The following is a 12500-nucleotide window of genomic DNA, read 5'->3' on the forward strand; positions in this document are numbered from 1 at the left end:
TGGAACTACGGTCGGCCAAACCTAGCATGATCAGCCCTCAAACTAGAAAGCGTGTGCTTTATTCTCCCAGGCCCCACTCCCTAGTTGTCTGTCATCTAATCCTCCGTAGCCTGGGATCAGCGGCTGATTTAGCGGCTCTCGTAACATATACTGTGATTGGCTCGCTCGATTACCTCGGTTCGCAATTTAAGACTCAGTTTAATTAGAAAGTCATCAGTATAAGTCAAATTAACGAAAATCTAGTACGTTTTAAAGCAGGAAGGCCAAAGGTCTTCTCAGGGAGTAAAATGACTGAGGCATCAGTTGCGTCTCCCATCCACCAAGAGCTTCAGGAGCTTTTGGGGGGTTGGTGGGTGGTCGTTTTTATCCTCAAGATAACTGAGTCGTCTACTAAAAAAGTAAAAAGATTTACATATTTACAATTTTGCCAAAAACAGTGCGATTGTATGTGGATCACGGGTGCATGCATACATACATACATACATACATACTTAATTGACCGCTCCCCATAGGGGCTTTTCAGGGCCAATGAAACAATCAACGAAACAACAGAACACAACAACAACAACTGTTAAGAATCCCAACTGGCCGGAGGCAAACCAGTTGGCTATTTACAAGTGCAGCTGGGAAGTTGAACCAGGGTCTACCAGGATCAAATTCAACGAGTGGTCAGAGCGGGTCTTGAACCCGGAATCTCCGGATCTCAAGGCAAGCGCCCTAACCACTGGGCCACACTGCCTCACATGGATGCAAAGTCAAATGCAACAGATTCTAGATGCCCCTGCCATTACTGGTGGTCGGCTTATCAGGTCAGTCTTGTCAAGCTTTCGATAATCTAAACTGGCTTAGTGGTTTTCGAACGTAAAATTAGCAACATGTGCTCAATATTTTCCCTGGTGTAAACTCTTTCCCACAAAAAATGGTAGATGCGTGGTTCCAAAAACCCGTTTACCAGCACGCGTTCTTTGTACGCCACCAAAAACCACATCTGAAACCAAGTAGATAAATGCAATTTACTTTTCTTCTTCCATATTAACTTTTGATCCCCTCAATTAATGGAGAAATACTTTGAGCCACAATTTTAAGAAGAATTTCGAACTGATCGCAGGTAACTGGGGTCCATTGATTTCAAAGGTTTTCTGAGGGTGCCCCCATATCCTCCTCTCACCTCTGGCACTCACTTTTTTAAGTCCTTCCCACCCCTCCCTTCTCATTAAAAAAGCCCGTTACTCCAAAAAAACAGAGACTACAATTCGTAGTATATTTATAACTGAATTTAATAAAAAAGAACTGTAAATTAAAGCGCAAAGTTAACACTGATTTTACCCATTCGCTTTTAGCGTGTCTTGCTTGGCATACGTATCAGATGAGTGGGGAGGGTAAGTCAGCGCGAATGCCATAACACGTTGTGGCACTCATTAACATTAATTGGTCAGTTTTCCAGCTTTTTGCGAATGACAAAAATCAGGGAAATTACACCGATGATTTGTGGTTAAGATCACGAAAATTTCGAGCATACAGATCACAGTTTTTATGTTTTTTCCATTATCCTTTTGCGGCTTCACTTGAAAGAGCAAATTTAATTAAACGAAAAATTTTTGCAGAAGGAAAATTAACGTGGCTGCGGCTTGTATGCATTTTAGCCAATATATAAAATTCCAATTCCAATTTACAGTATTGCTAACAAGTGAGTGCATCAAATGAAATTATATCTCAGTTCTTAATCTTTTATATTTTCATCGAAAAAGCACGCCTTTTAAAACTCCGCATTGACCTATCACAGTTCATTCCTACGTTGTCTTTTCTTTTGGAATTGTGAATTTTACTTCAATCAATATTTACAGGACAGTTCTATTTATTCTTTCGTCCTCTTCTCAGGATACTTTCTTTTACAGTTTAGCCAGAAAAAGGTAAATCTGCGGTCAGTGCCCCGATCGAACTGTCAAAAAGATGAATTTTTTAGATAAATTATTAAATTTAACCAACAGGCAGGTTGATAAGATATGTGACTTGAGTTTTTACAAAATCGTCTCATAAAAAGTCATGTCCGCGTTGCTGAAGTCCGTCTTGGGTGTTCCATTCTGTTGTTTTCCATGTTTTGGCACAGGCGGGAAAAAGAAACTCACTCAGAGTGTGAATGGCAGTAGTTTCGTTGAAGGACTGTGTGATCCAGGGACATCAGTGTGCCCTCTCTCGATTTTCAAGGATGGAAAATCATCAGGGTATGAGTAGAACACGGAATTCTTTTCAGCAAAGAGATTTTTGGTTAATACTCTGATACTAACCACAATTTAGCTTGGTCACTCAGAAAACTGCCGGATATTTCTTTGAATCATATCCCAAATATACTAAGATTAGCTGGTTGTGAAAGTAAAGTTGGCGGCCCAACATTAGTTATTCCGTGCAAAATGAAAAATTTAAGCAAATAGGTTAACATCTTTTCGTGTTTTTGCCCTCTGGCAGGTAAAAGTCGAGTTTTAAACTGAGAAGTTCTTTTTGAAGATTGGAAAAGTTTCGACTTCATAAGCCCAGTTTTTATTGTTTAATATCAGAAGCCCCTGACAAGGAGCTAACAACTTCCATACTAAGCCTGTGTCATGGCATTTTTACAGACCGATCTATTTTTAGAATACCTTTTCCGAGAAAAAAACAAAAGCAGTTCTGGTGCGTTGGCGCCATCATGTCAAGTTAGTTGCTTGTGCATGACTGGTCATCGGGATATGAGGAGAGTCGCATTCGCAGGAAATTCAGACTAAAAATAAATCAGTATGTGAAATCGCTGTGACAGGAATATATGGCTGTTGTTCGCTCCTAGTCATAGACCACGTTAATATTCACGTTGAGACAAACACGAACTCAGGCAGTATTTATATGAGGACCTTGAGAAAAAATCATACAAAAAGCTATGGCTTGAGACATGTTCATTGCTTTAAGATGAACTTAAATACATCATAATCGAGCTATTTTTAAACTAAGATAAAGTTCCCTGAAGTTCATTCGAGCTAATTTTTACTGACACCTGATCATTCATAACTGATCATTGATCGAACAACCACATCCAATTAATTTAAGTGCACTTTAGCTATAGAAGTCTGAGTCAAATGCTTTTGAAAAGATGTCCATCACAAGAACTTTGTGGTTTGACTTATAATGCTGTTCGGTCAATTATTTTAGATGTTCCATTATGTAAAGACCTGGCGTAGGACTAAATAACTTGGACGTTTAATGAAGAAACCCAGCATAAAGAAAGTTTGATGCGACTCTAGTTTGAATGTAGCTTGCAAAAATCAAATTTAAAGACCCTCTTGTCTATTACGTCTTCATCAGGGATGATACAAAGTCATGATCAAAAGAGCTAGTCCTTTTATATGCTACCTTGCTTGGCAAAAAGATTGATTAATAATTTCCCTCACCAGCGAGAAGGAAAGGAACTCTTAGGAACTCCTCGGTGTCCCATCACGCATGCGCGTCGTGAATCCAATGAACAGGCGTCATTCTCGTCCCCAGAGCCCTCAGTTTCTTTTGGTCACGCGGTCGGCGAGAAACGGAGGGCTCTGGGGACGAGAATGGGCAGGCGTGAAAAGTCAAGCTAGTTGTAGCGGGCCTTTAAACCGGTTAAGAGTTTAATCATTCCGATCCAAAGTTCTGGACGACATTGTGGAAATTCTTGCAAAGGTTTTCTTTCCTTCTCGGAAATCAAGGAAACCTCTGCCAAGAAGAACATTTGTTTGCTTACCAATTTGCTAAAAAAGAAAAGGGAGCGCCCATTCAGATAGTAATTAATAGGCCTTACTCACGACAGCCGCCATGCTGGTTTTCAAATTGTCATGCAAATTAGCCATGTGTTATGCTGGGCGGCAAACATTGGGAAAAAGGCAAATTGCGGAAAATCGGCTCGTCGAAATATTGAAATAACATTGCTAAAAGTACATTTTAGAATTTAGAATTAAGTGCCTTTTATAATAATTTGATATCGTTGATTGACTTTTACATTTTGACTTTCTACTTCGTTATCTGCTCATTTTTCACTAAAAAGAAATCGAAGTAACTTGTGTAATCATCCATTTTACTAGTAGGTGATAGACATTCAGTTAACGTGAAACAAGTCATCTGTGCGGCTAAGATGGTCGTTATAACCTCTCGAACTTGTGTTGTTTGCCCCTTTAGAAGTGTGTAGCTAATTGGCATGATAATAGCAAATCCAACATGGCGGCCATCGTGAATAAGATCTATTAGCCCTTTTCTTAAAATAAGATGCAAATAGATGTCATGTAAAGGAGCGGGGGCGGCATTTATCACGTGCCGCCGGTACCGCTGAGAGGCGGCGATAATTCTAGAATTACCCCCACGCACTTCTGTGGTCATGGTGGTTAGTTTGGCAAGCATGTTTTGACGAAGCAGAGTTTTCCTTTTGCTCAGAACTGGAGCACGGCGTCTGACAGTCCACCCACTTTCCCGCTCCTCTTGCCAGACCTCGATCTGTTCACAGACAGGGTAGCTTTCTGTTTTCTGTCTTTTCCTATATAACATTTTCGCAGCTATTTTATACATAGTGTTTTCACTCGCGTGATCAGTAACCTTGTTTTTCCACCGAAACAAAAGAAAACGTTTGCATGACAATAAAGTTCAATTCCCCGAGGATTAGTTGGGTATACCAAAATGGCACGGTCGTTTCATTCTTTAGGAACACCAACGAGGCCGCCGTGACGTCACGTGATATGTTCCCAGAACAATATTCCAAAGCAGATGATCTCTAAAAACGTATTTACATCATCAAACTACTTTTACGACATTATACATCAATTAACTCCAATATCCACTCCACTTCACTCCACTCCGGTATCTTCATCTCGCTTCAGTTTCATCTCTGGTTCTATTCGGGCTGCCAATTCATTTCTTTTTTTAAATTCGGTCCACCCCAGTGAGGCGTTGCAATACAATATTTATTTAACCACATGAAATGAAATTCATTTTGTCTTTCAGCCAACCAGATGAACAAAAAGGTTCGGTCGGCAAGAAAAGGAAAACTATTGTTGACTTCTGAAAGGATTCGAAAACGCGGTAAGCTAAAAGACTAAATATCCGCAATAAGTTAGGCGTCAGATCCCACAAAGGCTGATTTCATTGCAAGTGAGAATTTGAAAATGATAAAGTGAAAGTTGATTTTTAGTTTTGAAATTTGCGGAGAGAATTTCAGCGAAATTGGAACTGGAAGACAAGGATGCTGTGTTAGTCGAGAATGGGTAGTTTTTATGGAATGGGTGGCTTTTTATGGATGCAGGGATGGCGCAGTGGTGAGAGCACTCACCTTCCATTAATGTGGCCCGAGTTCGATTCCCAGACTCGGCGTATAGGTGGTTTTCGACTTAATCTCCAGAGACACAGAAAACAATGCTTCAATGTACAAATGCTGGTGGACGAACAAAAGGAGCTAATAAATTAAAGATCTTTTGCTTTCGTCCACCAACATTGCGGCAATGACGCATCGTGAAAACAACCCATAGGGTTGGGTTGAGTTTGTCGGTTCTCTACTCTGCACCGAGAGATTTTCTCCGGGCATACTCCTGTTTCCCCTCTACTCAAAAACCAACAGTTGACTTGATTCGCGTTAATTGTTAATTTCAGTTTACAGTGTCCCCAGTATTAGTTCTCCGGTGCTAAAACGACTAGACAATTAAATAAAATTCCTTTCCTTTCCTTTGGTGTATTCTTCTAAAGGAAATGCGGCGATTCACACTAGGCAAAAGCCATAACTTAAAGGCGTCGGGGAAAAAATCATACAATCGACGAGGTAAAAGATCCTCGTACACTTTGAAAACGACAAAGCAACCGTGGAGTTCGGTTTGGTAACGAGTCTTTGTTTGTGGCTTGGTAACGAGCCTTCGTTTGTCTTTATTTGTCGTCCCTGACAACGTTACCAAAACTCCGCGGTCGCTTTGTCGTGTACGAGGATCTTTTCCATCGTTTTATCGGTTCGTTTGGGACACTAACAGGCGCCTAACGTCGCTGGCAGGGCTAGTGCGTATCCCTACATTTTTGTTGGCTTTCCTTCACGCTGAGCTTGGGGCGCCTGTGGTAGTTTTAACTTGTCTCCTTCCTATGAGAAGTTGCTCGCCAAGTTTCTGGATCAAATAAAATTCTTTTCAGCCTAACGTTTGCCGTTTGATAGACCGTTGTGCAACACATGTACTGGAGATTAAGCATTGCGTTTACGTGAAACGGTAAACATGAAAAGGTGGGCTGCTGTTCGTCATAAAAGTATGAAAATTATATTATTCTAACTCGTCTCTCTTTTGAAAGGAAGACCTTAGACAGCATGACCAGAACCAGGTTGCTGACCAGCGGTTTTTGTTAAAACAATGGTTTCCTGGGTGTGCTCAGTCTCGCGGGCTCAGAAACCTGGTTGTGGTCATTGTTATTTAAGGTTTTTCCTTTTGAAAAGTTATACACCGATCAACCGGAAACTTCAACATCCCCCTCCCCCTCCCCGGGCAAACCCCGGGCATTTTAACTTTTGAAGATTGGATCGTTCAAATTCCCGCCCCCTCGGGCCAAAATGGTGTTCAAATGCCCTACCCTATCGTCGGATTTGTCTAAAGTCACTTTTAATAGTTTCAATATTAATTTATTACCCTACTAAAGAACAATCGTCGCCGGCTCCTGTCGTCTTAATAAAGCTTGTGTATAAACATGCTAACCGTCACGTTTCGTGGCCCTTTATATGATAATGCCATTTTTACCAGACTTGAGCTACTATAAAAACACAACTTTAATATTGAAACTATTAAAAGTGACTTGCAAATTGAATTAATTAATTAATTAAGTCGTACAATGTCAATAAGCAAGTACTAGCTGTTCTAACTCCGAAACACGGCAACGGTTGTTTATCGAGGGAACTGTATACTTATCAACAACAGAGCCTAGAGCGTTTACGACTGCATGTATTTGAAATTGTTCAGTATCGGTTGATTACCTCTAACAGAAACGTACAGCTTTCAGAGCTTTTACAATGAAATGGAGGGTGTGAAAACGTACCATATTAATGTAATCACTCTGTAGTATGACAAAGACGAATTACGCAGCCAAAATAACTTTGAAGACAACTTTGGAAGATCTTTTTTGTAAGCCAAACTCTCACAAATGCTGTATCTCCTCCTTCAAACTCTTCCAGCTCGTCCAAACACGTGTTTTATAGCTGTTAGCGACTTCGGCGCCCGAAAAAAAATCCTGACAGTTGCGGTTCAATTTTACCCACCCCACGCAGGCAAAGGTCAAATTCCCCACTCCCCGGGCACAGAAGATAGTCAAATGCCCGGGCTTTGCCCGGCGGGGATGTTGAAGTTTCGATTTGATCGGCGCATTACTTGATACCTGCAGCTAACACACAAGAAATGAGCTCATATCAAAGGAGTTTCTTCCACTTGTGGCAAAAACGCAAATTTTAGTCCCACGTTTGCCTCAGTTTGCGGTAGACGTGTTGCTTAATCTCTCTTGTTTACAGTCAGGTTGTAACTTGTTATTTTCGTTTTTTCAAGAGGCGAATTCTCGCGTAAGGCGTGTTATCGCCTCTCCACAGTTTCACTCTTCGTTTTTACTTTCGCTTGACAAGACGCATGAAGTTTCGCAGTCTGGAAACTAAACTGATCTTTTGTCTTTTACAGATGATCCTGAAACTTTCCGTCCAACTTGTTTTCCTTCCCGGCTGCTGCTACAACATACACATCCTTCGTTGTCAATGACAAGTGAATTGTAGATGTGTCTTTGAAAGCATTTATCCATAAACTGACTCAATCTAAGGGGTATTTACATCAGACCGGGACAAACTCGGCTTAGACCGGCATGAGTCCCTATTGGCTCCTATGAATTTCTTTTCTTGAATTGACCTGCCTGATTTCGTCTTGGTTGCTGCACCGCGACGAGGAACTCTCGAACCGGTCTGAATTCGTACAGTTCGCGGGTAAATGACGACAAATCTCAAGCCGGGTCCAGAAATTTCAAGCCTGTATGCTTTTGGGTCAGTGATATATTTATTACACACAAGATATTATTTCGTTCCAAACCGGGCATCAAGCATTGCTTCCCGGCAATCCACAGGTCTCTCGTTGCAGGTCATTGTTTTACCTTTTGGAAAGTAACACTAACCCTCAAGTTGGCTACCCTAGGCCTAATTAGGGTTTTTAGGCCTAGAGTTAGCCAAATTGAGCGTTTTGGGTCACTTTTAAAAAGGTAAAACAATGACCTGCAACGAGAGACCTGTGGAATGTGACCTGTGTTTTAGATCCGCCGATTTCTTCCCGGTTTCATGTAAACGGCCGCAAAAATAATAATTTCATACCGGTACAAGTTCATACGGGTCTGAGTTCGTCCCGATCTGATGATGCAGACTACTTGAACGAAATGAACACTGCATGTCAACTTCAGTTCAATGGTATATTCATTAAATGAACAGAGTATAGTATCTTAGACTATCAGATAGCTGGACTCTCTTTAATTTGATTTTTTTTCCTTTTGTTTGTTTAATCTTCACCTAACGTATCATAATGTTGATACATTTGTAAATAGAGGTTTTGCACGGCAGCCATGTTGCATGACAGGAACAATAAAAATGTTTTGCCTTAGAAAGAACATTTGTTCCCATAGAAAAAAGAATCTATTGTTCCTGCCATGCAACATGGCTACCGTGCAAAACCTCTATAGTCAAAAATAATAATAATAAAATCAAATGTAAAATTCTAAGTTTAAAATGGACAGCCAATATCGAACCCTAATGTTCATGATCTTCGTGTTATATTTGTCGATGTTTCCAAGGACGGTCTGATAGTAGAATAGTATTTGATAGTAAGAGCTAGGTTAAATAAATTGATATGTGAGAAAAAGCTAGTGAGACTGTCAAGACACTGAACAAGAAGAAGAGGACTAATCACTTCTCGATGGAAAGGATGTTTTTGCCGTTCACTACGCTGGATTTTGGATAGGTAGTTCTTGTCCAACTGGTGATACTTTCGTAGCGAAGCATCTTGAAAGAGCACTGCCAGTTGACAACAAACGTATCGCGACAAACGGAGAGTCTGGAACAGTGTGAGATTGAAATCATATATAGGATCAAAGTCAAAGAAACAAATCACAAAGGAATTATCTGTTCTTTTTGCCATTTTATTAACTTGAGCAATGCGCATGCGTACACTTTGTAATCCACGACTTCAGTGCGTACCATATGGAAGATACAACGACTTTTTCGAAAAATATTAAGGCGACCATACTTGTACGTATGTACCCTAGGGATCTGTCTCCTATGGTTTAGGGGCCAATATTTCTCTACTTCACTGCTGTATCGGGAGGAAGGCCGAAAGCGATACAAGGGTCGAAATCCCGGGCTGAATCGTCTGGCACGACGCTTTGGCGCGATGTCTAGAGACACTGCGTTTTCTCTATTGTTCAAACATTTCGTCAGCGCGTGCGTAAATGTTTTGGTGCTCCGATACCTACTACACCAGCAAAAAGATGCTGATTTTCATAAAGAATTGACATTTCGGTTGATTCTACATGCCTAAACATAACGTCCAGGAGACAGATTGATCACCCTGTAGTTTATGTAAGCCTGATCGTCGAGGCTTGAAAGAATAAGAAGAGAAAATTGAGTAATTTTGGCGATAGCTTCAACGGTTAAATGTCTTTGTTACTATGTTTCTCCCTAATTCTGTAAGTCTGTGTTAACGCTTGCTCAGCATTGCTGTCACATTTAATTACGTTTCATTCACTTGTCAAGGATTGACAATTTTCTTGGCCGGTATTTTCAGTTCGAAATTCAACAAAAGGAGCTTATTGTAGCATATGCGTCAAAAATTCAATTGGGTCGAATTCACTCGGAATCAACGATCATGAAGACTGAATCAAAACACTTGAGTATTAAAGCGTTGGGAGAAAAAGTCACTGCTTACGAGCCAGAAGGCCCATCAGGCCGGCGCTTATCTCCGGTTTCAGTAGCATTAAGCGACTAGGAGTATTTCTACTCCCCCCTGGATGGGATGCTAATCCATCACAGGGTTACCCCCAGCATTACCTTGGTACCCAATTATACACCTGGGTGGAGAGAGGCACCGTGGGAGTAAAGTGTCTTGCCCAAGAACACAACGCAATGTCCCTGGCCAGGCCCCGAACCCGGACCACTCGATCCGGAGTCGAGCGCACTAACCATGAGGCCACCGCGCCAAAGCGTTGGGAGAGGTCATTTCTCATTTCAAAATATTTGGATTTTAATTCCAGCTACATTCTGCTACCAGGAACAGAAATATCGGAAAAAATTTTCAAAAACTATTTTTATTCCGTTATGTTTCAAAGAAACGTACGCTCAGGGCTTACTTGACAAGAGTAAAAGCAAAAGGTTCACTTGTCATATTCATAACATTTTTTTATATGACAGAGAAGGAGAGAGAGGAGGCTTTGAATAGAAATTTTGTTGACAGACTCGTAACAGACTCATATTATGAGCAGAGCCAGCAAAGTTCCAATTCTTGGTTTGCATCCACGTGATGAGACGGTCATGTTGTGTACAAAACCCAGAAGTTTTGCATAATAATAGAATGCAATTCCAAAAGAAAAAATTTACTGCATTGTTCTGTACACCATCAATAAGGTTAAATTAATGGCACAACGAACTATTATTATAGCTATGTGGGATGGCCACAGGCAGACCACGTTTAAAATTTAGTCGAGTTTGCTTTTAATCGGGGTCCCATATGGTACAAGTGGTTTGAGGGGTTTTATGTTGGATGTCCATGGCAGACCACGTTGAGAATTCAGGTTGGTTTTCATTGGTGTTAGAACGGAGAATTCCTTGGGACTTTCTGGCTTAATCGCACGATTTCATTGGCTTCGGTTTGTGCATATAGCCAAGAGCTTGCTTTAATTTTCGTACAGAACCTCCATTTCATTTCACTTTCGTTTTATTCTTATTTCAGACTAAAGATCAAATAGATCAGCGATAAATTAAAGAATTGAAACACAGTAAATATGGATGTGAATATTATGTACACTTGAGTTGTAAAATTCTCTTTTGAAGTAGGGTATTGGCTTTATTTATTCGGTTACAGAAACTGATTTGTCTAGTACAAATCTTTTAATAATTATATTATTACTTTTGGCTCTTAAAACGTGGCAAAACGTTGTGGTAAATTTAGCCTGTGTCATCTCCATTTTTCGTCTTCCACCTGTTCAACCAATCTGGTCAGCAAAGCGTCGGGTCTTTTTTTCAAACATGCGCAAAATAGGAGAGCTCTGGTATCGAGTGCTCATCCAATGGAACGAAACGGTGGGCATAAGAGATGACTTTGATTGTGTGATAACACAGGTGCGCACGACGACGAAAGATTTGAATGTCTTGCAACGTTTTCTGGTTAGGCAGGCAGGCAATTAGAAAATTGAAATTAAGTTTTGTAGCTTGAGTAAAAGCCACAAAATATCGTTGAGAGAGACACAAACTAAAAATATATTCTCCAATCGTCTGTGGATTTTCGTTAGAATTCTGTCATGTACTAAGGTCCAAAGTACACCAACAGGAAAGTTTGCAAAATGGTGCAAAGATCCAGTCCCATCCACTGAGATCACAACAACGTTTCTGCCCTCGTATACCTTCACCTTTTCCTTTCAAAAACTTACAAGTGTAATTGTTCTACACTATCCTTGATAACGATAGCCTTTGAGATTTTGGTAATTCGACCAATATCTATTGGAGGGCCTTCCATAAATCTGATATCTCGAGTATGGATTCTGGTATTGTGATCGTGCTCGCGCATACTGGGCATTCTGCCTGTAGAAATTATTGTAGTTATTTTTCTGGGCAGATGGGTAATAATTAGGATATCTCATTGACGCTTGAGCTGCAACCTGAGGCGCCGAGTACGTCAGTGGTCTGATGGCATTCTGTTGCGCAACGCTCCGAGTGATGCAGCATCGAACGGAACACAGAGGTGCGCAAATGGCGGGACAAGATCCGGGACACCTTGAAGTAACTGCTTGGGCCGCGGGAGGCATGGGGTAATAATATGGTGCAGTCTTAGGGGGAGAGGGAGGGGGAGGAGCGCAGCAGGCTTGGGAACAGGTTGGGAAGCATTTTGCTGGACAAGCCCCTGGACACGTCGGTGGAATGATGGGACGCGGCGGAGAAGGCGGGGGTGGAGGAGAACAGCAGGTTATGTCGCATCTTGGAAAACACTTGTATGGTTTGTGACAGGGTAAAGAACAAACCTGAAAAGGAACAAAAACAAGTTTTAATACTTTGTAACTCACATGAGTTTTGATTTAGGAATACTGATAAAGAGCTAAGCAAAAGTGACGATGACTACAGCGCTAATGCTGTCTAAACATCAGGGACAACTTGCACATTCGGTAGAGCATTGGACTATAGAGCGGAAGGTCGTTGCTTCAATCCCAACCGGATCACCTCATTCAAAGCGAATGAGTCAAGGCAAAATTGAGGTATATTAAATGATATATTTAAATTA

The 12500-nt window shown here is 41.0% G+C and overlaps 1 protein-coding gene and 1 long non-coding RNA gene across 2 annotated transcripts in view; one reads left to right on the plus strand and one right to left on the minus strand.

Annotated features, from left to right (window-relative positions):
• The first annotated feature begins 1990 nt into the window (after positions 1 to 1990).
• On the plus strand, positions 1991 to 8876 carry LOC138008396 (uncharacterized). Its single transcript, XR_011124245.1, has 3 exons — positions 1991 to 2222; positions 4984 to 5061; positions 7662 to 8876. It is a non-coding gene; the product is annotated as an uncharacterized lncRNA (long non-coding RNA).
• A 2185-nt stretch (positions 8877 to 11061) lies between these two features.
• The window catches only part of LOC138006309 (ras-associated and pleckstrin homology domains-containing protein 1-like), a 7761-nt gene continuing 6322 nt past the window's right edge, over positions 11062 to 12500 (minus strand). Inside the window, exon 6 of the mRNA XM_068852559.1 lies at positions 11062 to 12243. Coding sequence (XP_068708660.1) covers positions 11674 to 12243 — 570 coding nt within the window. The 3' untranslated portion in view covers positions 11062 to 11673. The remainder of the gene's footprint in view (positions 12244 to 12500) is intronic.

The sequence above is a fragment of the Montipora foliosa genome, chromosome 6 (assembly GCF_036669935.1).
Source record: "Montipora foliosa isolate CH-2021 chromosome 6, ASM3666993v2, whole genome shotgun sequence".
Taxonomy (NCBI): domain Eukaryota; kingdom Metazoa; phylum Cnidaria; class Anthozoa; order Scleractinia; family Acroporidae; genus Montipora; species Montipora foliosa.